This window comes from Phyllobates terribilis, unplaced genomic scaffold (assembly GCF_046119375.1).
Source record: "Phyllobates terribilis strain yellow unplaced genomic scaffold, ASM4611937v1 Scaffold_12__6_contigs__length_324123572, whole genome shotgun sequence".
In the NCBI taxonomy this organism is placed as follows: domain Eukaryota; kingdom Metazoa; phylum Chordata; class Amphibia; order Anura; family Dendrobatidae; genus Phyllobates; species Phyllobates terribilis.
The window spans coordinates 38,493,874-38,521,753 of NW_027362772.1; the positions used below are offsets into that span (position 1 = coordinate 38,493,874).

Genomic DNA, 27,880 nt, shown 5'->3' on the forward strand with positions numbered 1-27,880 from the left:
GTGCCGTCTAACACGCAGCTGCAGCAGTGAGAAAATGGTGGCGACGGGGAAAATGGCTTGGTCTTATAGGGCAAGGACATGTGACATACACTGCCAATGACACATGCCCTTGCTTGTGTGAAAAAAAGCACTTCGCTCCGTGTGTGCGCTGCTGATAGGCTGACAGATTGCACCTCCCCACTGCAAATGTGGGAAAGAGAAAAAAAAATGGAGATCTTCATTGTTCCTGCAGAGATCCATCCCCTGCCCCTCCCCCCACCCCGCTGTACACTCAAACTGCGTATTAACATTAATTTTCATCATTACTGAGAAAAAATCCAGTTATGATTTTGGTGCACGAACAGTTATCGAACATAACCTCGAACAGCCGAATTTTTATCAAATTGTTCGTGTTCGCCGAACGGCTCGAACACCGCCCAAAACAGCTCGAATTTGAGATTGGCGAACAGTTCGAGTAGAACAACGCTCATCTCTATTTATCACTCTAGATGCTTATTACCACTGTGCTGTCACACACTGTCTGTAATGTTTATTCAGTCTTATATGACTTTCTCTCCTTATCTCTTTTACTGATCAGTGAGCTGCAACATAATTTCCTTATTTCATATTCACTGCAAAAATATCTGCTGCATTCCCTGCCTTGGCTTTTGTGTCAGATATGATAGTCCCAACTGATTGACTGTACTATACCATGTGATGTGACAGCTTCAGGTCATTATGGTGCCTTACTTGAGGTCACATGAGCCTTCACTAGCTCATGTAATCTTTTTCTTTTTGAAAAATAGCAGAGGGCTTTTTCATTTGATTAGTGTTTACATCTAAATTCTACATGGTTTGAATTTGCTGGGTCCAGCAAATCTCTTAAGATGAAACATAAATTTGATTCAAATCAAATCAATTCAATCATCTCTTAAAATGGCCATTTAAATCTATATATAATCACAATCATAATAATCAACAAGTACAAAAGAGTCAGTGGCTTTACCCTGTTCACTACATAGAGCTCTTTGATTGCTACATAGGATGGAAAAGAAGACAGAAGTGGTTATAAAAAGCTTCTGTCTTCTCCTTCAATCAGCTGCTCTCTTTCCTACTCCATATGTTTTCCAGCTGGATACAGTTACCTCCTAGGTTGTGTTTTTCACTTTGTCCACTTGTATATTGTATGTGCTGTCTTCCGTCTGCCTGGTCCACATGCCTCTACACAAGGGTGGACATACCTTTGGTGCAACCTGTGCAGCCAGACAGGGGTCCAAGAGGTAAGGAGGACACTTATACCTCTAAAGCAGGTGGAATTATGCATTGTGATGAGCTATTAGACTGCCAAGGGCCTGTACACTTTTCTTCAACAGGGGCCCTCAACTGTCTGTGTCCACCAGTGCCTCTACATGATATGTCTGACTATAACTCTTCTCCTCTGTGTTGAATCAGAAAGTTCAACTCGTCTACGTGTCAGATGTTGTCAATTGGCACTACCTCTTGGGTAATGATTAGAAGATTCACTGTTGTTTTAACCTATGCCTTATCCATCGGCTGAGACAGTGGGTCCAAATCTCCTGTTGACTGATATTATAGTATAATTGTGTTTAATACAATGAGTTTTACTTTTTTAGGTTTCAAGTGGAGCCAGAGACAATAGAAAAGAGAGAGAGAGCAAAGAGAGAAAGAAAAGAGAGAGAGAGAAAGAGAACAGAGAGACAATAGAAAAGAGAGAGAAACCATTATTTTCAACGGGGTTCGAGTGCTGGTGGAAGTTTGGGTACTGTTCTGGTATCTGAACCAAACTTTCTCAAAAGTTCAGGTCAGATACCAGAACCCAAACTTCTATTGGTCCGTTCATCCCTATTGGTGACCCATTTAATATAACAAAATAGCTGATTTATAGAATCATTTATGTCTAAATGGGTCAATGGTATGATGACATTATAGAATTTCTTTCTCTTTACTTACGGATCACTTTGATGATAATGGAGGAATTAGACATCCCATAACTATTACTGGCTACACAAGTGAACTGTCCTTCATCACTGAGAGCTGCTTTGTTGAAGGTGAGATGACCTTCAGCAACAGAATATTTAGTATTTGGACCAGGCGACTTCCAGGACAATGAAGCTTCCGGGAGGCTTTTTGCGGTGCAGACTAAAGTTGAAGTGGTATCTTCCGTGATGTATACCATATGTTCCTCATCTATACTGCAATCTGTAATTAAATAAAGAAAAGTGAATGTACAATCAGTTATTTTTGACATTTTTTGCTATTTCTTACTCTTTTTGTCTGATCTTTATCTAATTAAAATAAGTTTTGCTGTTGGAAATAGTAGATTAATAGAGAGAAAGTGTGAAATACAACAACAGGTCAGGAACCTTATGATCACTTGATTGTACATATAGGTTTCTTTATCCTGTAAAAAGAGGTGTAACCTTAAAGCAGTGCAAAAACTGTAACATTCCCCCACCACCACCACCATTTTTAATACTCGTGTTTTCTTATGGGGTGTTTTCTTATGCCTCTTTACCATTTGACCTAGAGGTGACTGTTAACCCTGCAATCCCTATAACCATATCCCTACCTAGTCATTTTCTCCTTTGAGTAGACCAGCTTTCACATGAGCAACATACTGCTACATAGGGGTATAAATAACATGAGTAGAAATAACCTCTACCAAGAAGATGTGTCATAGATCCAAGACTTTGAGAGACGCAAAACACATTTTAACCATTGAAAAAATAACTATACATGGACCAAAGCCCAAAACTCAATTTTCAATAACTCAGTATTTACCAAATATTAGTAAATAAAGTTTATGGTCTTTAAAGCTGTCAATGCTAAACATGTTTTTATAAAACACCTAAACAACCACTGTTAAAATGATATTTATTATGCTAAATATACCAGACAAAGCAAAAATAAAAACCTAAAGCACAAAAATAATTTCGATCATAAAAATTATCTGAGACACAAAACTAATCTACAGCACAAAAAAATATAAAATGCAAAAGTAGTTCATATCACAAAAAAGAATTTGCAGCATAAAAAATAATTTCATAAAATTTATCTACAACACAAAATTATCTATATCACAAAACTAATCTATAGCATAAAAATAATCGAAATACAAAACTCATCTACAGCACAAAAATGTAGAATATATAGTGAATCCATAGCTAAATAAAATCTATAACACAAAACTAAACTACATCCCAAAAATAATCCAAAACAACAAATTCATTGAAAAACACAAAACTACAGATCAAATATAATTTTAAAATACAAAACTGTTCTACAGCACAAAAAATATATACCACATAATTAATCTGTAGCATAAAAAGAATCTAAAACACAAAATAATCTACAACACAAAATAATTCAATCCTAAAACTAAACCACAGCACTAAATGAATCTTCGGCATAAAAATTATTTAAAATACAAAAATTAATATATATCACAAAATAATTTATAGCACAAAACCAAAACCTAATATATTATACAAATCTATAGCACAAAAATAATTTAACACAAAAAATAATCTATAACATAAAACAAAGTAAGTCACAAAACTAATCTTTAAACACAAAACTAATTGAATACAAAAATCTACAACACAAAAATTGTCTAAACTACAAATCTAGTTTACAGCAAATCCTAAAACTACAGAACAAATTTGATTTACAACAAATTTAATCTGTGACATAAAAATAGTCTAAAACGCAAAAACTAACCTACAACACAAAAATAATCTAAATCACAAAAGTAATCTACAAAACAAAACAATCTAACTATAAAGCTAATCTACAACATAAAACAATTCTAAAACACAAAATATATCTATAGCACAAAAATTGTCAAAAACTAATTTACAACACAAAAATAATCTAAATAACAAAACTAGCCCATAGCACAAAATTAATATGAATACAAAACAAATCTAAAGCAGAACAATTAAGTATTATATAAAACTAACAATCAAAAATAACAACACAAAAATAATTTACAGCATAAAAATGTCTAAAACCAAAAAATAAATAAAACAAAAAAACTCATTTGAATCTGAAAAAAAAATCTAAAAGCACAAAATAATCTACAACAAAAAGGGAATCTATAGCACAAAATGAAGATATATAAAATATTAATCTACAACTCAAACATAATCTAAAATTCTAAACTAACCTGCAACAGAAAAATATCCAATAACACAAAACTAATCTACAGAACAAACAAAATCTAAAACACCCAACTAATCTGCATAAAAAAATAATTATAAAGACGAAAAAACATTTAAAACACTAAACTAATCCCCTGCCAAAAAATAGTCTAAAATACAAAACTAATCTTGAGCACAAAAATAATCTAAAATACAAAAAAATTATATAGAATAAATGAAACTAAAATAAATCATCTACTGCAAACAAATTATCTACAATACAAAAAATTAAACTACAGCACAAAATGTTCTAAACCTAATCTAGAACATAAAAATAGACAAAAGCAATTTCAATATATAGCAATTTTCTATAACATAAAAACAACCTACAACACGAAAGTAATCTATAATAAAAAAAAATTACAGCACGATCTAAAATACAAACATACTTCAAAATGTAAAGCAATCTAAAACACAAATAGAATTGATTGTGAAAATAATAATCCACAATACAAAAATAATCTAAACTACAAAATTAATCTGTAGCACAGAAATAATCTATAACACATACACAATCTAAAATACAAATTTAATTTAAAACGAAAAAAAAATAAATCTGGAGTTCAAAAGTAACCAAGTAATTGATGAAGTAGTTTACATTTGATCATTTTTAAATTTTAATATCATATTGTGAAATGTTTCCTTTAATGCATGATAAAACTACAGTAATTACCAAAAATAAAACATCTGCTGAACAAACATATTTTAGAATACAAAAATAATCTCCAATGCAAAAACTGCAGCACGCACATACACCACAAATGCAATCTACAACACAAAATTAGTCAATCACAAAATTTATCTTCAACATAAAACTAATGCACAGCACTATCTAGACGTAAAAATAACTAGAGCAATAATTTGCATTTTCTATCTGTGCATAGGTAGAACTACAACATAAAACAAGGAAAGACATAGTTATACCTTCAGTCGTTGCACAGTTTATATTTGGAGTTCTTGGAGCATCTGAAAAAAATAATACATTTTATAAATTTTTCATAATTATAGATTCATACAGTTAAATTAATAATGGAAGGGGTAAAAAAAAGACTCTCATATTCAATATTAAATGTGTTTAGAGGGTTCATGTGATTTACTCGAGGATTGGGATCAGCAGAATGATCTAAGCAAAGAATGGTGTTACACACAGCTGATCAGTGGGGGTGGCGAAAGTTGGTCTCCCATTGATCTTATGTTGATGGCTAATTCAAAGGATTGGTTAATAATAAACCCCGTTAAGCTTAAATTAAATTAATCCAAACAGTGACTTATTCCTTGTGGTCGTTGCAGTCTACTCACAATAAACAGTTATATCGATGTTTTTTTTGGAGCTTCCAAGGTTATTCTTTCCTGTACAAGAGTATTTCCCGGCATCACTAAGACTAATATTGGTAAGATTGTAGATAAGCCATTGTCCATGAATTGGTTCTTTTTTCTCATTTTCCACAAACCAAGTAATATTGGATATAGGGTTGCTGTCCACTGTGCAGTTTATCTGTGCACTCTCTCCTTCTTTAACTATAAAAGCATTATCTCTAACACCACCTAAGAAAATGAAACAATGGATGTCACAAATAGGAGTAATATGTGATGAAACATGCCAAACAAGCCATTTTGATGCAAAGAAGTAGACTCACTACTAGTATCAATTTCTTTTGATCACTGTCTATTGGACTGTTTTCTGTGAGTAACTCCCCATGAAAAGAAAAACATTTTTCTGCAATTTTTAGTGGCTGTTTCAGATTCAATATCCTTCTATTCACATTCTGAAATATTTGTCTTGGAGAATGCTGCCTGTATCACTGTTGGACTGAGTTACCGGTAACACTTTGGAATTCCATATTTGTCTTAGACAATGTTGCCTGTATCACTGTTGGACTGAGTTACCGGTAACACTTTGGCATTCGATAAACAACGACTAATAAGTCTCAGAAAGAAAAGGAAGGAAACCACTCAAATAAGTAATCTGGTCCATTATCAACACATTTTTCCCATAAAGAGAGGAATTTATCTTCAGAAATTGATCGTTTAGTAGACCAGTCCAACACTGATTAATACGATGGTCATTTACAAACTTCTAACAATAAGCAATGCCTTTTTTCCATGAATTTAGTTAAATATGCCAATTTCTCACAAATTCTAAGGGCAAGGACTCAACAAGTTGCAATTCACACCACAACCGCTGATTGTCCACACCTAGATACATAAACTTCTCCCACCAGAGTATCACAAAATCAGTTTATATTTTGCATAACTTGTTTTCATTTTTTTAAGTTGAACACTTTGTGCCACTTATTTATGGATGTCCCTAGCTATGAGAAGAGGTGAGAAAGAACTCAACTTTAATAAAAGCACAGCATGATGACAGTAAGAGTAACCCTATAGATATTTAGAGAACATATTTGAATACACAAGTTTAGAACATAAGTCCTAGACAATCTAGAGGCAAGGAGCTAGAGAAACCCAAATGAAGAACTTTCACACTATCTTTTAATATGTCTGGATTCGGTAAAATTGGCCCATCAGAATACAGGAGAACTCTCCCTGATTCTGAAATAAAAGTGGGTTTCCAAGAGTCAAGCAGAACACCAGAGCTGATTTTTCAAGATATATATATTCAGTAGTAACCTATTAGAACTTTTTGTACAGATGTCCTGTGTATAGTGCATGAGGACTACAATTTAAAGAGAAGCGTGGTCCCTCATAATTATTTCTTCTCGCGGGTCTAGGGAACTTCAGTCTGATAGTGTTTGGGAAGATATGAGGATACATTTTTCGAGAAAAGAACATGGGTCAATCTATTAGTATGGAAAAGATGAGGTATGAGAGTAAAACATTTATAGGACTGGGTTAATTCTTAGCACTGACTTTCTTAATTAGATGCACCTGGCTAGCGTTGACTAAGAACCAGGGACTGTATTCACTATGGGAGTGTCAGTCTGCTAGATGTTGAGCAGAGTCGAGTCTGCTGAAGCTGGTGAGTGACCAGCCAAAATATGAGCTATAGCTTGGAAAGAGACATTCCAAAGTCTCTCTCTGACTTAAAACTACATGGGTCAGCTAGGAAAGCTGAGCAGTCTGTGTGTTGGAGCTACAGGGAAGTGTGTAGTAGTTGCAGCCTGTTCAGTCTGAACTTTGCATGGAGTTGAACAATTTATTTTGGCGCTGGATGCGGCTGGATCTCAAGCTGATGGGGATTCCAAGAATGGTAGGATCGCACCTCTTATTTGAACAAAGTCTGCTCGAGGAGGAAGGACTGTAATCTGTTCGGGTGAGCCCACACTGAAATATATGTGCCTACTGAATGAGCTGTTTCTTTGCTGATGTACCTACAGTGGTGGCCAAAAGTATTGGCACCCCTGCAATTCTGTCAGATAATACTCAGTTTCTCCCTGAAAATGATTGCAATCACAAATTCTTTGGTATTATCATCTTCATTTAATTTCTCTTCGATGAAAAAACACAAAAAGAATTGTTCTAAAGCCAAATTGGATATAATTCCACACCAAACCTAAAAAAGGGGGTGGACAAAAGTATTGGCACTGTTTGAAAAATCATGTGATGCTTCTCTAATTCGTGTAGTTAACAGCACCTGTAACTTACCTGTGTCACCTAACAGGTGTTGGCAATAACTAAATCACACTTGCAGCCAGTTAACATGGATTAAAGTTGACTCAACCTCTGTCCTGTGTCCTTGTGTGTACCACATTGAGCATGGAGAAAAGAAAGAAGACCAAAGAACTGTCTGAGGACTTGAGAAACCAAATTGTGAGGAAGCATGAGCGATCTCAAGGCTACAAGTCCATCTCCAAAGACCTGAATGTTCCTGTGTCTTCCGTGCGCAGTGTCATCAAGAAGTTTAAAGCCCATGGCACTGTGGCTAACCTCCCTAGATGTGGACGGAAAAGAAAAATTGACGAGAGATTTCAACGCAAGATTGTGCGGATGGTGGATAAAGAACCTCGACTAACATCCAAACAAGTTCAAGCTGCCCTGCAGTCTGAGGGTACAACAGTGTCAACCTGTACTATCCATCGGCGTCTGAATGAAAAGGGACTTTATGGTAGGATACCCAGGAAGACCCCACTTCTTACCCCTGAATCCCCCTGAATCCCATAGAACACCTGTGGAGAGATCTCAACATGGCAGTTTGGAGAAGGCACCCTTCAAATATCAGGGACCTGGAGCAGTTTGCCAAAGAAGAATGGTCTACAAATCCAGCAGAGCATTGTAAGAAACTCATTGATGGTTACCGGAAGCGGTTGTTTGCAGTTATTTTGGCTAAAGGTTGTGCAACCAAGTATTAGGCTGAGGGTGCCGATACTTTTGTCTGGCCCATTTTTGGAGTTTTGTGTGAAATGATCAATGATTTGCTTTTTGCTTCATTCTCTTTTGTGTTTTTTCATTGCAAGCAAATTAAATGAAGATAATAAGACCAAAGAATTTGTGATTGCAATCATTTTCAGGAAGAAACGGAGTATTTTCTGACAGAATTGCAGGGCTGCCAATACTTTTGGCCACCACTGTGAATGCCCAGAAGAGGCTGTTTTTGGTTTAAAATCCCTTGCAATTTTTATGAAAGCAATAAATTTGCACATGTTTGAACTAAACGGCATTGCCTGTGTGAACGCTACCTACCTAATGCCTACCTGAGAGTGTGAATTCCTACTATATGTAGCAAAAGTTATAAAATATTTTCTTTAAGAAAGCCTAAGGGTGGAGAAGATCAGCATGGTCCTCCCGATGCATATTCTGATGGAGTTCATAGAGCCCTATAGACCTAAAGGATTCTGAGAGATTGTTCTTCTAACATCTAACAGGGAAAGAAGCTAGTATAGAAAATTTCTGAGCTGCAGGTTGGAGCCACCATGGTTTTTGGCACCCCATCAATGTCAGCATTGGTGTCTAAACGTTAAATCATGATTTTCCGGAAGTGACCACTACAGGGTTAATTATAGTATTACATAGTGGCTTAAGTTATATGGTGGTTCAAGAGGAGGACCATACCAGGATGTCATCTTTAGGATAAGATACCCCCAAAAATATTATTATATTTCTTGATATCACCATGCATATTAGTGTAGAATATTGTTACCTTTCATGGTGATGATCACATCAGGAGGGTCTGCAAGAAAAATAATGAAAATAAAATTCATTGTTAGATTCGCTAAAATAACTTTCTTTTACATATCAGTTAATATTATATTTTAAAAAAGACTCAGGTCCATCAAGTTCAACCTTTCATTACATTGTTATACATTGGTAAAGGGGATGTTTTATAAGAAGATTACATATTGTTTAACCAGTTGAAGATCAAACTATTTTCCACCCTTCATGGTCAGACACATTTTAGTTTTCTTCTTTTTTTTTTTTTTTAAACAATATGATTTAAGACATCAACTTTTTATTTCTCATCTGCGTACTCAAATAATTGTTTGGCTCTTTTTTTCGTTTTTATATTTGTAAGTTATTTTTTGTTTATAGTTGGAGTAACCCCTGATGAAGCATGCTGTGTGAAACATGTGGCAGGTTGGTTTGGCACTTGGGAGTCCCCCTTTACTTTGTTACATGTTTAACATCTAGAATTACTATATTCTTTTCTGCTTATTGATGATAACTACAAATATCAAAAAAGACTGACCGGCACGTCAACAACAAACAAGTGTGAACAGGTGCAAGCTGACACGACCAAGCTGATAAAATTAAGAAGAAATTCAGCTGCACTCTGAAATGCTATAATATACAAGCATTGAATATATGGAATTGGAACTGCATTACTGCTATAGAAAAGACATTGTAATATGCAAACTTTGAATATGTGGCATTGGGGTTGAGTTACTGCTATAGAAAATATGTTAAAATGAAGGTACTTAGCGCACAAATTGGCCAATTCATGTGAGCAAAGACTCAAAAGGAGGAATTAGAATTCCCCCAAAAATTCAAAAATCAGCACAGCAAATAGCGCAGCAGTATTTACTTGCCCAAGTCCTCATTCATGACAGCCCAATAGCCAGTGACAAGGCGTACCTCTTTGTTGGGACCCTACTCTAATGTGTCTCTCCTGGGCTAAAAGCCTACAATTCATTTTTATGTCATTTTTATATTTGTAATTTATTTTTTGCTTTAATTGGAGTGACCCCTGATGAAGCACGCTGTGCGAAACCCATGTCAGGTTGGCTGTGTACTTTGGAGTCACCCTTTATTTTGTTACATGGTGGACGTCTAACATTATTATATTCATTTATACTTATTGATTATAACTGGCACCACTATATACGGTATATACTTGTACTTTATTATTATTATTAGTAGTAGTGGTAGTAGTAGTAGTATCATTCACCTTTGATTATTGCACCTTCTTTTTATTTAAAAACTTCTTTCATCTTTTCTTCATGCATGCTCATCTGTATTGTGCCATGCCTTGAGACCTTTAACTGCCCTGACCATTTTCTTTTTGTCTGGTTCGTAACTTTGCATGGATTCCTTGAACAATAGCTTTTTATCTATTTTTATCTATTTTTCAATAAAGTTGTTCACTTTTGTAATAATGAATAGTCTTAGTCATATGCTGCTTGTAACCTTTATTTATACATGGGACTATATCGCTATCATTAGTGGGAGAAAACATAAAAAATGTAAAAAAAAAACAGTAAAAGTAAATATGCATTTTTTAAAAAAAAAAAAAATCTGATTTTTTAAAATGAAATTCATAAAATCAAATTTAATTATATCAGGTTTTATGTGTGTCTTTTTCTAAAACTATACTTTTATATATTTTTTCACAGTCTGGCCACTGGGACTACAAGGTTTTTTATCAACAGAGGCAGGATCACAATGACTGATAACACCTCTATATACATTAGATGACACAGGATCCACCATTCACAATAGGTGATGTCACAGCTCACCTCCTCCTCCTGTACAATGACTGATAACACCTCTATATACATTAGATGACACAGGATCCACCATTCACAATAGGTGATGTCACAGCTCACCTCTTCCTCCTGTACAACAACTGATAACACCTCTATATACATTAGATGACAGAGGATCCACCATTCACAATAGGTGATGTCACAGCTCACCTCCTCCTCCTGTACAATGACTGAAAACACCTCTATATACATTAGATGACACAGGATCCACCATTCACAATAGGTGATGTCACAGCTCACCTCTTCCTCCTGTACAACAACTGATAACACCTCTATATACAGTAGATGACACAGGATCCACCATTCACAATAGGTGATGTCACAGCTCACCTGCTACTCCTCCTGTACAATGACTGATAACACCTCTATACACAGTAGATAACACAGGATTCACCATTCACAATAGGTGATGTCACAGCTCACCTCCTCCTCCTCCTGTACAATGACTGATAACACCTCTATATACAATAGATAACACAGGATCTACCATTTACAATAGATGATATCACAGCTCACCTCCTCCTCCTCCTCCTGTGCAATGACTGATAACACCTCTATACACAGTAGATAACACAGGATCCACCATTCACAATAGGTGATGTCACAGCTCACTTCCTCCTCCTCCTGTACAATAACTAATAACATCTCTATGTACAGTAGATAGCACAGGATCCAACATTCACAATAGGTGATGTCACAGCTCACCTACTCCTCCTCCTGTACAATGACTGATAACACCTCTATATACAGTAGATAACACAGGATCCACCATTCACAATAGGTGATGTCACAGCTCACCACCTCCTCCTTCTGTACAATGACTGATAACACCTCTATATACAGCAGATAACACAGGATCCACCATTCACAATAGGTGATGTCACAGCTCACCACCTCCTCCTCCTGTACAATGACTGACACCTCTATATACAGCAGAGAACACAAGATCCACCATTCACAAAAAGTGATGTCACAGCTCACCTCCTCCTGTGCAATGAATGATAACACCTCTATATACAGTAGATAACACAGAATACACCATTCACAATAGGTGATGTCATAGCTCACCTCCCCCCTTTCACAATGACCTTTGCACACACTCATTAGTTGCTTCAATAGAAAAGATAGAGTCAGCCTATTGCTGCTAATGTACATGTGATTTTCCTGAAACCACAGAAAGGATGAGCCTAACCTATCCCTAGTGCCCAATGTGAAACCTGTGAGATATCTAATTTTTGATACATATTGTAATATAATAAAAAATTGCCAACATTTTTTAAAGAAGGCAATTAAAATAAAACCTTTTTCAACTATTTGATCATTTTCTGACACATTGCCTTTAAGAACACAAAGTGCCACTAAAATACATTTTGAAATGTGTGGCCCTTCCTGTTACAATTATTTCTCCCATCTCTCTACTCCTGCTGATTAAGCAAGGACATTCTAAAAAAACCTTTCAGAGAAATATGTGGAATCCACTAATCTTTTAAGAAGTTGGGTAGTCCATGAGTAGTTAAAGGATAATTGTTGACACCTTTGGTGCAATTCTTGATGTTAACCAGTAGAGGGAGCTATTTCCTATGTAATCTGGTAGTTTTGCCTAGCACAGACTTCAGCTGAGACTTGCAAGAGACTTTTAGCAAAATAATTCACTATAAATGTGATACTCTTTATTAGACAGTTCCAATAAAGTTTTTGACACCAACGAAGACACTGGAGTAAAATTGTGTAGAGACTTACACTCGACATTTAGTTTGATGGTCTGTTCTGTGACTGCTGTGTTTGAGAGGAAGGCGACTTTACAGACCAGTGTTTTCCCATTGTCGTTCCTTGAAGGTTTGAACTTGAAGTTAGAGAAGTAAATTCTGGTTCGATTTGGGAAAGAATTGTTATAACTTGTTGATACTCCATCTTGTCCAGGCCATGTGAAGTCAGGAGCAGTCCCAGCGCACACACCAGGACTTCTGCAGGTGGCTGTGGCCTCTTTACCGGCCACCAACGTCCCCACAGATATCTCAGGTTTGTCTGTTAAATCTAAAAAGAATTGGAGAACAAATGTTAACTCATTGGATTTGGGTGCGGAGATAATAATTAACTACAAATAAAAACTTCTACTGAGTGGAGCGAATCTCAGGGGGCTTTATTCCCGTACTGAGAAGGAGAATCTACACAGGCGGGAAAGTAGATCACAGTCGTGATCTCAGCGAGGCCACGGATCTTTGTGCTATGTCTGTCCTGGACTACTACATTCCTAGTAAGATTGGGCTATCATTACTACTGCAACAGCTCTACTGCTAATAACTAGTGATGAGCGATCACTAAAATGCTCGGGTACTTGTTGCTCGGGTCGAGCACATTGGAATACTCGGGTGCTCAACCCGAGCAACGAGTCCAATGTAAGTCTATGGGAAACTCGAGCATTTTTCAGGCGGCTCCCCCAGGCGGTCTGCAGAGGGACTAAAAATTGCCCAAATCGATGGGAACAGGGCTAAAATGACATGGGAACAACATGGGGAAGACCCCTGGAAGCATTTCTGACTCCCAGGTCACTGCTACCAACAACGTGGTCAGAGGTATTACGCCACTTTCACGGACTCACAATAAAACATACAAAAACGAAACCAAAATGGATTTTCCAGGGAAATATGTTAAGAAACATCCTTTCCATGACATGTACAATGTATATAAAGCAAAATAAATAACCAAAAACAAAAATACTCCTCCACACCTTAGGCTATGTTCACACGTAGCATTTTTGATGCGTTTTTGCACTTTTGCATTGCTTTCAACCAAGACAAATGCATTCACCAGGAAATGTCATTTAAACATTTTACAACCTTATCTGGCCATGTGGTGTGTGACACATCATCAGACACATGCATACAGTGCTGAAAAGTCATGGGAACAGCATGGGGAAGACCTCTGGAAGCATCTCTGATACCCAGGTCACTGCCTAAAAGTGTGCCCATCATAAGTGATCCTTGGCGCATGCGAAGATGCCTCCCACCATGCACCTGTCATTGCAGACTTGCAACAATCCTTGTCCCAGTGCAGCATTCAGTTGTCCCTACCCCATTCCATGGAATGCAAGCACAAGTATGCAGCCAGCCACCCACCCTCCCACAGGCTGCAATACTATACTGCCAAATTTTTGACAGCTGCTTGCTCTTGAAATGCCTTTTAGGCTCATGGAGGTGGAAGCTTTTCATAACCTCATGCCCGTGGCAGCCGAGTGTCCATATTCGGTCCCCAGCCACCACTATATTTCCCGGTATTGCCTCCGCCTTATGCAAGCACGGGTCCCACAACATTACCCGTGCCCTCCCCAGTGCACTTACTGGGAAGGACCGCCTAACCACAAACATGTGGACAGGTGAATGTGGCCAGGGAAGGTAAGGAGCCAGTCCACAATTTTTTTTGCTGACAGTTGTATTTAGTTCGGTGAAAGGACTGGCATAGAGGGAAACCCAATCTACCCTGCATGTCATTTCTCACAGGAAGTCCTGTAATGCAGCTTGTTGCAGAAGCAATGGCAGCCCGTCCAACACTTGCACTTGTCGGTGGTGCTTTGACACACACACATCTTTCTTTGCGCATTTAATTTCTTGAAAACAGAGTTGGACAATGGCGTGATCTGTAATGCGTTTTGAGAAATAACATGCATAAGCATGGCCGATCCATAATAAAAAAGCAGCCATAGAGTGTCCGGGAACCTTCCCCCACACTTTTCCTAGACAGGACTGCTTTTCGGCAGGGTTGGACGGGCCCACCAGAGAACCGGAGACTCCTCCGGCAGGCCCTGGCTACTCCTTCAGGAGAGTTCATAGTGCCGAGGTGAGGCCATGATGATGATAGAGGCCACCATCTGCTTAGTTTTCTGTTACTTGGAATGCAAGTGCAAGTATGCAGCCAGCCACCCACCCACAGGCCGCAACACTAAACTGCCAAATTTCTGGGCAGCTTTTTGAAATATGGCCTTTTAAGCTTGTGGAGGTGGAAGCTTTTCACAACCTCATGCTGGCGGCGGCCGGGTGTCCATACTCGGTCCGCAGCCGCCACTATATTTCCCGGTATAGCCTCCGCCTTCCACAAGCACGGGTCCCACAACATTATCCGTGCCCTCCCCAGTGCACTTACTATGAACGACCGCCTAACCACAAACACGTGGACAGGTGAATATGGCCTGGGACAGTACGGAGGCAGTCCACAACTTTTTTTGCTGACAGTTGTATTTAGCTCGTTGAAAGGACTGGCATAGAGGGAAACCCTATCTATCCTGCGTGTCATTTCTCCCAGGAAGTCCTGTAAAGCTGATTTCACTTGAAATGTGTCCTTTTAGGCTCATGGAGGTGGATGCTTTTCACAACCATATGCCTCATGCCTCGTGTCCATACTTGGTCCCCAGCCGTTACTATTTCTCCTGGTGTTGTCTCCAACTTCTACAAGCGCGGGTCCCCGAACATTACTGCTGGTACTTTTCTGTGGGAATTTGCTTGCCTTCTACCAGAATGGAATATTTCCAGCAAACTATGGTACGATGCCATGGCATTAGCACTGCCCCCAGTACCAGTAGCGAAGCCATCCCCAACTTCCTTCTCAGGAATTTTATTTGGTAGACTGAGTGGTTGCCCAAATACATTTTCCCACAAAGGAGCTGAAGATAGAGTGGCAGTAGGTGCAAGTTTCTCCAGCCTGTTAGATATTAGAGTGTGAACGGCAGCACATTGGATCAGTGGTTAGAAGCTTTGAGCGAACATGCTCAACACTGCTCGGTACTCGCCCGATCATCACGCTACTCGGGATGTTCGGCAAGCACCGAGCATTTCCGGTTTACTCGGGTGAGAGCTCGCGTCTCCGCCCTGCATGTTTGGCGCTCTTTACAGAGCCAATGAACATGCAAGGATTGCCAGCCAGTCACTGTAATGCCGCAGCCATGTTGGTTGTGGGCATTACATTGATTGACTGGCCCCACAGCGTCACCTCGAGTATTTAAAACCGGGCACCGCCATCATGGACACAAACAGGTGGGATCAGACAGTGTAGGGACAGCGCTGCTGATTTAGGGAGAGATATATTCTGCAAAATAGTAAGTGTAGGGTTGGTAAAGGCTGACAAATCAAACAAACAGTCCTTCTCAGGACTAATATCCATCCCAGATATCAGGCAGGCAGGCTGTATAGGAGACGCAGTGGTAATACCAGCAAACCTTTTTTTTTTTTTTTTCCTCCTTCACACTGTACAAATACCCATCTTATTAACCTTTTGGTGTCCCGCCCCCCCTACCCCCCAAAAAGGGTGTCTGTGACAGTTCAGACACAAATATATTTTTTTTAAAAAGTCTGGTGTAGACCAGAGAAATAGAAGTGTGATTTTGCAGCTCCATGGTTCAAACCTCTGTATTATCCACTTTTGGGCCATTTTTACCTAAAAAAACAGTTTGAGTGTGTCGCTCACTGTTCAGCGGCAAATATATCTATTTAAAAAAGTCTGGTATACACCAGTAAATTATAACTGTGGTTTTGCCGTTCCGCGGTAAAAAAACTCAATTATCCAGCTTTTGATATTTTTTCCGTAAAGAAAAACAGTAATAGTGTCTCCTGATTGTTCAGACACCAATATATCTGTTTAAAAGAGTCTGGAATACACTAGTAAATTATAACTGTGGTTTTGCCGTTCCACGGTGAAAAATCTCTATTATCCTGCTTTTGGCATTTTTTGCCGTAAAGAAAACAATAATAGTGTCTCCTGATTGTTCAGACACAAATATATCTGTTTAAAATAGTCTGGTATACACCAGTAAATTACAACTGTGGTTTTGCAGTTCCACGGTGAAAAATCTCTATTTTCCTGCTTTTGGCCTTTTTTTGCCATAAAGAAAAACAGTAATAGTGTCTCCTGATTGTTCAGACACAAATATATCTATTTAAAATTGTCTGGTATACGCAAGTAAGCAATAACTGTGGTTTTGCCATTCCACGGTAAAAAATATCTATTATTCAGCTTTTGGCATTTTTTCCGTAAAGAAAAACAGTAATAGTTTCTTCTTAATTGTTCAGATTGTTTAAAAGAGTCAGGTGTAGGCCAGAGAAATAGAACTGTGGTTTTCCTCTTCCACGGTTCTAATCTACTTTTTGTTACCCTTTTTCCATTGATAGTGCGAGTATAAGCTATTTTACTTCCTTTACAATTGGCAAGGCACGTGGCAAGGGACGTGGAACTGGACGTTCTGATGATGGTGCGTGCAGAGGACGGGGCCGTGGTCAAGGTGAAAATGTGCCACATCCAACAGCCACATATTCTCGCTCCCACTAGGAGGAGGAGGAGGAGGAAGAACAGGAGCTTGTATCATGCGCTGTAGACGGTAGTACCTGTACAACTGTCATAACATCGGTTCAGCGTGGGTGGCCTGAGGACAGGGGAGAGGAGGAGGAGAAGGAGGAGAGCATGGTCAGTCGTCATCTTGGTGAGGACACGTTAGTCTTGCCTGTTACCAGTCTGGCACGCATGGCTGACTTTATGTTACGCTGCCTTATCTGTGACCCTCGCGTTGTCAAAATGTTGGGTGATAGTCATTACTGGTTGGTGACACTTTTAGCCCCCCTCTACAAGGAGAACTTTCACTCTCTTATTCCTGGGGTGGAGAGGTCTACAAAAATGGGGCAGTACCAGAAGGCCCTTGCTGCAGAAATGTTAAAAAAATTCCCATCTCAACACGCTAGCGGCAGAGGTCACAGTTCGTTGCCCAACCAAGGCGTACATGCAAGAGAGATGCAACTCCAATCCAGCAGAGGCAGGGGAACACTGTCAACATTCTGGGACAGTTTTCTCAGACCCTCCCTTCGGTCAGACCCTAAGGCGCGGTGTACTCTCACAAGGAGTGGAAAGTTTCAAAAGATGGTGAGGGAGTACCTTGCCGACCGTACCAGCATCCTCCGTGATTCCTCTGTGCCTTTTAATTATTGGGTATCCAAGCTGGACTCTTGGAATAAACTCGCTCTGTACGCCTTGAAGGTCCTGGCCTGCACTGCCGCTAGCATGTTTTTAGTGCCGCTGGGGGAATTATAACTGATATGCGCACTCGCCTGTCAACTGACAATGCTGACAAGCTGACCCTTATCAAAATGAACAAGGGCTGGAGTTGGCCAGACTTCTCATCACCACCTAATGACTAGTGTTGAGCCACCCCCGTAGTGTTCGAGTTCGGTTCGGTTCGTCGAACACCCGTGTGTTCGCCAAACTGTTCGTCGAACTGTTCGTCGAACTGTTCGTCGAACACCTTCGAACACCGTTAAAACCAATGGCAGGCAAACAAAAACACATAGAAACACATAGAAAACACCTTCAAAGGTGTCCAAAAGCTGACAAACTGCTCAGAAGACATAACTAACACATGGAAAAGTGACAAGTACATATAGTCATGCGAAAATAAAAGAGGTGGAGGAGTAAAAGGAGGGGGAGACACAGATATAGGCATGTCATGCCCTTCTAAAATCCAAAAAGTGAGAAGCCGACACGGCCAGTCCGCTCCTGCCCGTGCCACCTCCGTGTCGCCGGGTTTGTGCCAGAGCCGCGGTGAACCCTGACGGCCAGCCCCCCTCTCCCAATACTGGTGCCTGTCCGCTGGTGGGTCGAACGAGCCCCCCTGTGGTGGAGGCAGCTCTAAGCTTTTTAATTTAAATTGTCTCTCTAATTTGAATGAATACACTTTAAATCCAGTTACAAGGATCTATTGGAGGGCAAGTCTCATGCCAGCAGCCGCGGTAATTCCAGCTCCAGTAGCGTCCACTAAAGCTGCTGCAGTTAAAAAGCTTTTATAAGGATCGAGCTCGGCTGTCCACCGCAAGGCATCCTACTGCCAGTCCCAGCCCCTATGCCTTGGGGTGCCTCCTGATGCTCTTCACTAAGTATCCCATGGTCCCGAAGCATTTCCTTTGAAAAAATTAAGTGTCTAAACTACAGGTGGTGCAGCTTGCTTAACAGCCGGGATAATCCGCTCACTAGCAGACACTGCTACTAGGCACAAAGTATTTCCTGGGCTAGATGCAGTTAAAAATTTGTAATTAGATACTCTCGTTGGATGCTGAGAAAGCATTCCATAGAGACTCCTGGCACGCCATATATGATTCTCTTAAAAAGCTTGGGGTAGGGGTCTAGGGGACCCTTTTATAGCCAAAATCACGGCCCTGTATCGCAATACGTCACCTAGGCTGAAGATAAATGGAACTGTAGCACCCTGAGGGCTCGGTTGCTACAGACGTATTGCACCTCACCCAGAGGTGTGATATCTCACTCTCAGGTAAGGATGGAGTGTGGATCAGGACCCGACACCTGCATGCATTACACCACATTGCCGTGGGGCAGGGCGACCAATATGCCCCTGAGATGGGCACGACAGTCCCTGTCCCTGGCTGGAGTGGGGGGAGGGAACACTGAGGAAGGGGAACCCTGTAGTGCAGGAGCAGGGAGGAAGCAGTTCCTGGGTGCATTGAGAAGGGAGTATAAAAGGTGGGCACCATCTTAGTTCAGTGCAGAGAAGTCTGAGCAGAAGTGGCAGGGAGCAGGGGCTCTGCATGAGCTCTGCTCCGGAGGCGGGCCTAGTAACAGAGGCCCAGGCCTGGAAGAGGGAGAAGGAAGGAAGAGGAGCGGAGAAGGCTCCAGGAACGAGGAATGAAGGGATCCCAGGGGTGCGGACGGGCGAGTCGACACCGCACGCCCGAATCCACCTGCGTGGAGGGGTCAGGCCAAAGGGGGAGACCGGTCCCCGAACTAGTGGAGGCAGGAAACGACCCTCAGCTAGAAACCGGAGGCTCTGACATTTTATGTGGCGCAGCCCCTCGCTACACCCACTAGGAAGGCACCACATAGGGTCAGGGAAACTGGCGCCAAGTTTACCAAGAGGAGGCCGGAGGCAGCCGGACAGAAGTGTTGGTAAGAAAGGCCAGACAAAGGACACACAAAGGGGGTCCTGTGAAGTGCTCCAAAGTTATCTGGGAGTTGTCTGAGCCCCTCACCTGGTGAGCACAGTACGACGTGGGCAGCCGTTACCTGCAGACGTGGTCTGGATAATAAGAACTGTGAGTAAAGGCCCTGAACTGCATCACTGACTCCGTGTCGTTACTGCTGCTGCCCTGCACCATCACCCCCATCCTCCGCATACACTGCCCTGAGGCTATACTCCTCCCGTGGGGAGTTATGCTACGCTCTGCTGCACCCACAACACCAGCCTCAGTGGTCTGCCCTGTAGCGGCAGTTCACTCTGACCGCAATCCACGGGTGGCGTAGTCGGACATTTAAACATGAAAACCACATAAATAGTTCCGCCACTGGTTTGACCGCCCTGAGCCACGGAACTGTGTCGCCGCCACGAAGACTACAACCACCAGCATCCACCAAAAAGGGTCCGGCTCCGGGTGTCCCAAGGCCCAGGGGGTGCGTCAGAACATTTTCATCACCTTTCACAATCACCAATGGGACAAGGCAGTGATGTCCTCTGTCCCCTCTCTTATACATCCTAGTGACGGAGCACCTGCTCTCATCAATTCGCCATAACCCCAATATTAGGTGGATTGAGGTGGGAGGCACCGAGTACAAGTGCTCTCTATTTGCTGATGATGTCCTAGTATATATCACTCAATCACATACATCCATCCATGCTGTTATGGCTGAAATAGATCACTTTGTTACATGGTAAAATTTTAAAATCAATGCAGCGAAGTCTGAGGCCCTCGATGTCTCCCTCCCCAAATCCATATAGGATTCCATCCAGTCCAACTTTCCCTTTGCCTGGCCCTCACAGGGTATCAAATACTTAGGAATTCCTATTCATAGAGACCTCTCCCATCTATGTTATCTTAATTTTGGGCCCTTTATTGAACAACTCCATACAGACCACGGTTGGCAAGTTGGAACTGTAAGATTCACTACGTGAACCACTGGTGTTTTGTGGAAAAGCACATGTACACTGCGTTCCAAATTATTATACAAAAAGTGTTTAGGAGTGATAAGGGAAGAATTTGTTTGTTTGTCAGTTAAACTCATTGATGGTGATGTGTGTCAGGGCTCTTTATATCACTGTAAGCAATTGCAGACACCTGTGCTAATTAGTTTGGCAGGTGTGTCCAATGAAAGGCAAGACTACTTAAGAAGGCTCTCTCACATTATTAAGCAGCCTACATTTTCTGCCAAAATGGGAAAGAAAAAGGATGTGTCGGCTGCTGAGAAGCAACAAATTGTGGAGTGTTTAGGTCAAGGCATGACTACAATCAACATTGTGCGATGATCAGGATGAAGTGTCTTGGCAATCAAGAAGTATGTAGCTGATTCACAGTACACACGTGTGCGTGCTGATAAGGGCAAATTGAGGACTCTTTCCTACAGGCAATTACGTCAGGTTGAAAGAGCAGCGGCAAAAAAGCCTTGTCATAGCAGCAGACAAGTTTTTGAAGCTGCTTGTGCCTCCAACGTCCCCCGAACAATAAGATGCAGGGTCCTTCAGAGGTTTGCAGCTGTGCATGCGCCATCCTGTCGACCTCCTCTATCCACTTCACACAAGCAGAAACGGCTCCAGTGGGCCAAACATTACATGAAGACTGATTTCAAAACTGTTTTGTTCACGGATGAGTGCCGTGCAGCGCTCGATGGTCCAGATGGATGGAGTGGAGGATGGCTGGTTGATGGACACCCCACGCAAACACGGCTACAGCGCCAACAAGGAGGAGGTGGAGTAATGTTTTGGGCTGGAATCATGGGGAGAGAGATTGTCGGCCCCTTTAGGATCCCTGAAGGCGCTAAAGATGAACTCCATAATGTATGTGGATTTTCTCAAACAGCACTTCCTGCGATGGTTCAAGAAGAAGAACCGTGTATTTCACAGCAAGATCATTTTTCTGCATGATAATGCACCATCTCATGCTGCACATAAAACATCTGCATCTCTGGCTGATATGGGCATAAAAGGGGACAAACTTATGGTGTGACCCCCATGCTCCCCTGACCTCTACCCCATTCAGAACCTTTGGAGCATCATTAAAAGGAGTGTCTATGATGGCGGGAGGCAGTTCACATCTAAGCAACAGCTCTGGGAGGGTATTCTGTCCTCATGCAAAACAATTGAAGCAGAAACCATCCAAAACCTGACAAATTCAATGGACGAGAGAGTTCAGAAGCTCCTTTCGAACAAGGGGTCCTATGTGAAAATGTAACATCACCTAGAATAAAGTTTTGAGTTGAAAACTGTTTGATTTCAGTTTCTAACAACCTGCTAATGCTTATAATTTCAAAAATGACCATTTTTTTGGTCTTTATTATAATGAAAAGGTTGATCGAAAAGTTTGGGGGATCTAAGAGTGTGGCAACCCAGTAGTCATGATTACTTCGAATTCTGACAATATGAGGGTCATGCTGCAGGTAGTGCAGCAAGAAGGCACTTATGTGCCTTGCGCATCTCGGAGCCCCAAAATTATTTTCCGGGCTAGATGCAGCTAAAAATTATTTTTAATTTTAAATCTGGTGAAGCTTTAGTATAGATGGCCTAATAGGATCAGTGCTGCACACTGCTACAAAGCCCAAATTATTTTCCAGTCAAGATACAGATAAACATGATTAGTAATTTGAAAGCTTAAAACGGTTGGTAGGGTGATTTTAACCAATCATCAAGCTTTTACTCTCCCCAGGATGACACAGGGGTAGAAAAGTCGTTTCGGATCCATGATTTGTTCATCTTTATGAACGTGAGTCTGTCTACATTATCAGTGGAGAGCCGCGTGCGCTTATCTGTCAGCACACCACCAGCAGCGCTGAACACACGTTCAGACAGAACGCTGGCTGCGGGGCATGACAAGATCTCCAAGGCGTAAGTGGCTAGCTCCGGCCATTTATCCAGATTGGAAGCCCAAAAAGAGCAAGGGTCCAGTGACACAGTCGTGGCTTCAATGTTTACTTGGAGATACTCCTGTACCATCGTCTCTAGGCGTTGACTATGTGTCAGACTTCTTGTCTCCTGTGGCCTTGCAAAGGATGGGCTAAAAAAGTGGTGAAATGATTCCGCAAAATTGATGTTACCAGCAGATACTGTGGTTCTGTTACGGTTTGAGTGCTGAACACTTGACGGTCCCACGGTTGGCAAGTTGGAACTGTGAGATTCACTACGTGCACCACTGGTATTTTGTGGAAAAGCACATGTAAGATTCTGCAACAGTCTCTGCTGATACTCCTGCATGCGTGCATCCCTTTCTATGGCAGGAATAATTTCTGCAAATTTACTTTTGTACCGGGGATCTAACAGTGTGGCAACCCAGTAGTCAGGATTATTTCTAATTCTCACAATTCGAGGGTCATGTTGCAGGTAGTGCAGCAAGAAGGCACTCATGTGTGTTGCGCATCCAGGAGCACCAAGTCCCTGTTGTGTTGGTGGCGAGGTAACAATCATGCTTCCTTCCTCTGTCCTCTCCCCCCAACCTCGCACAACAGAAATGTGATCAAGGTCTCCTTCATCTGATGAGTCTTCCATCAGTTCGTCCTCCACTTCTTCCTGGGCTCCTGCACCTTCCTCACTAGTTTGGCTGCTACCATGCGCCCTGGTAAAACCATCTCCCCCACCCTCACATGCCTGCCGCCTTGGTGCTGCCGACCGTCTGGACCTTGCAGATGTTAGCCCTTCCGCATACAACTCCTCCTCCTCTACTTCCTCCACCTCCTCTTGTGCCACCACCTGACTCCGAATTCTGTTTAACATGTGCTCCAGCATGTAAGTCACCGGAATAGTCATGCTGATAATGGCATCGTCAGCACTAAACATCTTCGTCGCCATTTCAAAACTGTGCAGAAGGGTGCATAGGTCCCTGATCTGAGACCACTCCTCCAGCGTGATTTGCCCCACCTCTGAATCTCGTTGGCCCAGGCTATACGTCAGAACGTATTGCACCAGGGCTTGTCGGTGCTGCCACAGTCGCTGCAACATGTGCAGAGTTGAATTCCACCGGGTAGGCACATCGCATTTTAGCCGGTGAAGTGGCAGGCCCAACGACTTCTGTAGAGATGTAAGTCGCTGAGCTGCGGGATGCGAACGGCGGAAGTGAGCACACAGCGACCGTGCCCTCTGCAGAAGGCCATCTAGTCTGGGATAGTGGGCTAAAAATTGCTGGACAACCAGGTTCAACACGTGAGCCATACAAGGCACGTGTGTGACATTGCCCCGGCGAAGGGCCGCACCCAGGTTTGCAGCATTGTCGCACACGGCCTTCCCTGGTTTCAGGTCCAGTGGAGACAACCATTCATGAAATTGGTTCTCCAGAGCTGACCACAACTCCTCAGCTGTGTGACTCACATTTCCCAGACATTTCAATGTAAAAACCGCCTGATGACGTTGAGCCCTACTGCCAGCATAGTAAGGAGGTGTGCAGGATCCCTTCTGCGCAGTTAGAAAGCTTGTGGCATGACCAGACAGGCTTTGGGTGCAGGTGGAAGACCGAGAGGAGGTTGAGGAGGCAGAAGCAGTGGAGGAACTTTGACATAAAGAGGATTAACGCACAACTCGTGGGGATGGCAAGACTTGGACAGCAGCCCCTTGTCCTGCTGTCACCATAGTTACCCAGTGCCCAGTCAGCGACATGTAACGCCCCTGTCCATGCCTACTCGTCCAAGTGTCTGCGGTGAAATGCACCCTGTCACACACAGAGTTTCTCAAAGAAGCGGTGATGTTGTGTGCGACATGCTGGTGGAGCGCAGGCACACCTTTCTTTGAGAAGTAGTGCTGACTGGGCATCTGGTACTGGGGCACTGCGACGGACATAAGGTCTCGAAAATCCTCTGTGTCCACCAGGTGGAAAGGCAGCATTTCTGTAGCCAAGAGCTTGCAGATGGTGAAATTCAACCTCTTAGCTTTCTCATGGCTAGGAGGAAATGGTCTTTTACTTGTCCACATCTGAGGGACCGAGGGCTGGCTATTGTGCTTAGACGGGGTTGATAAGGGTGTCCCCGGCAAACTGCCGGTCTGTGAGGAAGATGCAGGCGGACATGTTAGGTTGCCTTGATCCAAAGGTGGTGCTATCGATGTCGGACAGCGCTCAACACCAGCTGGTGTTACCACCTCCAAAGAAAATGATGACCTGCCAATCACGCTGGCTGTTGCGGGTAAAGAGGTGGCAGGTCTGCGCCCCAAAACAGGTGTGACTGCTGTCCCCCCAGTCACAGAGGATGAAGAGGCCGCGGATGCACAAGATATGGCAGACGGTGATTGGCCCGGCCGGCTAGGCCGCATTGTAGCACACTGAGCTTCCCACTGCAACTTATGCTTCATGTCCATGTGCCGGTTCATGCATGAAGTACTCAAACTATGTATTTTTTGGCCTCTACTTAGCTTTTGCTGACAAATGTTACAGATAACACGAGTTGGGTCATCTTTATCGATCTGAAAAAATGCCCAGGCTATGCAAGGCTTAGCACCCATGCGACCTGAAGAGCCACCACGACTTGTGGTGAGAGGCAGAGTTGTGTTTGAGGATGCAGTTGTTGACGTGCTTCCAGTACTACGTCTCTGTCCAGGAAGGCGCAACCTGACCTCGTCGTCACTAGCATCTTCCTCCACCTCCTCTGCTGACCTCATCTCTTGGCTGACTGTGGGTTGACAGTAAGTGGGATCTCCGACCTCATCATCATCACCCTGTGCGTTATCACACCCGTCGTCCTCAGAGCCAACCTGTTCCTGCCCAGACAAAAAACTAAAGTTGTCGCTCCAGTCAGGTATTTGAGTCTCATCATCGTCTTCCTCTTTGTCTCCACCAACAGGAGTTACAGTTTGGGAATGAGGGTCTACATTATGGTCAGAACCTTCTGCGTCTGGTCCTGGATCCGACTCATAAAGATTCTGGGCATCAGTGCAGATCATTTCCTCGTCTGGATTCACAGAAGCGCTGGAGTCGACCTCTGATTCCCAGGCTATAGTATGAGTAAACAGCTCTGCAGACTCAACCATCTGTTCTACCTCATACTCAGACGGGCAGCTGGAGATTTGGGAGCTGTGAGGAAGCAAGTGCGATTTGGGTGACACCTTTGAGGACTGGAGTATTTGTGATGTTGAAGTTGATGTGGAGGAGAGCCCACTTAAAGGAGCACTTGATATCCGTTGAAGCACCTGCTGTTTTTGTGCCTCATCTGGAATTTGTAGCGATTGGCGTGGCCGTAAGAAAGGGATCTTATCACATTGTCCGCTAAAACAAGTAGACATTTTAGTTTGGCTGGAAGATGGTCTTTCTTCTGCAGATGTTACTGTTGCTTTAACACCTACCCCACGGACACAACCTTTTTTCCCCTTCCCAACACGCCTATTCCCCTTTCCACCAGCAGCAGGCCTTTTTCCACTCATTTTGGTGGTTAACTAATTCACAACTCTGGAGTTGTTTGCACAAAAAAACAATGGATGGTAACCGAGCAGAGCTGAGTGGCCAAACTGTGGTATTAGGCCAAAACTATTGGCTGGGTTAGATGCAGAAAAAAATTATTTTGAATTTGCAACCTGATGGAGGTCAGTATAGATGGACTAATACAAATAGTCCCACACACTGCTAGAAGCCCAAATATTTTTTCAGAGGTACTGTAGATGCAGATAAAAATTATTTTTAATTTGCAACCTGATGGAGGTCAGTATAGATGGACTAATAGACCAAGTCCCACACACTGCTAGAAGCCCAAATATTTTTTCAGAGGTACTGTAGATGCAGATAAAAATTATTTTTAATTTGCAACCTGATGGAGGTCAGTATAGATGGACTAATAGACCAAGTCCCACACACCGCTAGAAGCCCAACTATTTTTTCAGAGCTAGATGCAGAAAAAAATTATATTCAATTTGCAACCTGCTGGAGGTCAGTATAGAAGGACTAATAGAACAAGTCCCACACACTGCTAGAAGCCCAAATATTTTTTCAGAGCTAAATGAAGAAAAAAATTATTTTTAATTTGCAACCTGATGGAGCTCAGTATAGATGGACTAATAGACCAAGTCCCACACACTGCTAGAAGCCCAAATATTTTTTCAGAGTTAGATGCAGAAAAAAAATTATTTTTAATTTGCAACCTGATGGAGGTCAGTATAGATGGACTAATAGACCAAGTCCCACACACCGCTAGAAGCCCAAATATTTTTTCAGAGCTATATGCAGAAAAAAATTATTTTTAATTTGCAACCTGATGGAGGTCAGTATAGATGGACTAATAGACCAAGTCCCACACACTGCTAGAAGCCCAAATATTTTTTCAGAGCTAGATGCAGAAAAAAATTATTTTTAATTTGCAACCTGATGGAGGTCAGTATAGATGGACTAATAGACCAAGTCCCACACACCGCTAGAAGCCCAAATATTTTTTCAGAGCTAGATGCAGAAAAAAATTATTTTTAATTTGCAACCTGATGGAGGTCAGTATAGATGGACTAATAGACCAAGTCCCACACACTGCTAGAAGCCCAAATATTTTTTCAGAGCTAGATGCAGAAAAAAATTATTTTTAATTTGCAACCTGATGGAGGTCAGTATAGATGGACTAATAGACCAAGTCCCACACACCGCTAGAAGCCCAACTATTTTTTCAGAGCTAGATGCAGAAAAAAATTATATTCAATTTGCAACCTGCTGGAGGTCAGTATAGAAGGACTAATAGAACAAGTCCCACACACTGCTAGAAGCCCAAATATTTTTTCAGAGCTAAATGAAGAAAAAAATTATTTTTAATTTGCAACCTGATGGA

The 27,880-nt window shown here is 41.8% G+C and overlaps 1 protein-coding gene across 2 annotated transcripts in view; it reads right to left on the bottom strand.

Annotated features, from left to right (window-relative positions):
- LOC141172004 (sialic acid-binding Ig-like lectin 13) overlaps positions 1-27,880 on the bottom strand; it is a 146,722-nt gene that overhangs the window by 69,751 nt on the left and 49,091 nt on the right. For both annotated transcript variants that reach the window (XM_073655767.1, XM_073655766.1), the window contains 5 exons: positions 12,881-13,174; positions 9,298-9,327; positions 5,502-5,747; positions 5,127-5,168; positions 1,951-2,199 (listed from right to left, as the gene is read on the bottom strand). In XM_073655767.1, the coding sequence (XP_073511868.1) occupies positions 1,951-2,199; positions 5,127-5,168; positions 5,502-5,747; positions 9,298-9,327; positions 12,881-13,174 (861 nt within the window). The remainder of the gene's footprint in view (positions 1-1,950; positions 2,200-5,126; positions 5,169-5,501; positions 5,748-9,297; positions 9,328-12,880; positions 13,175-27,880) is intronic.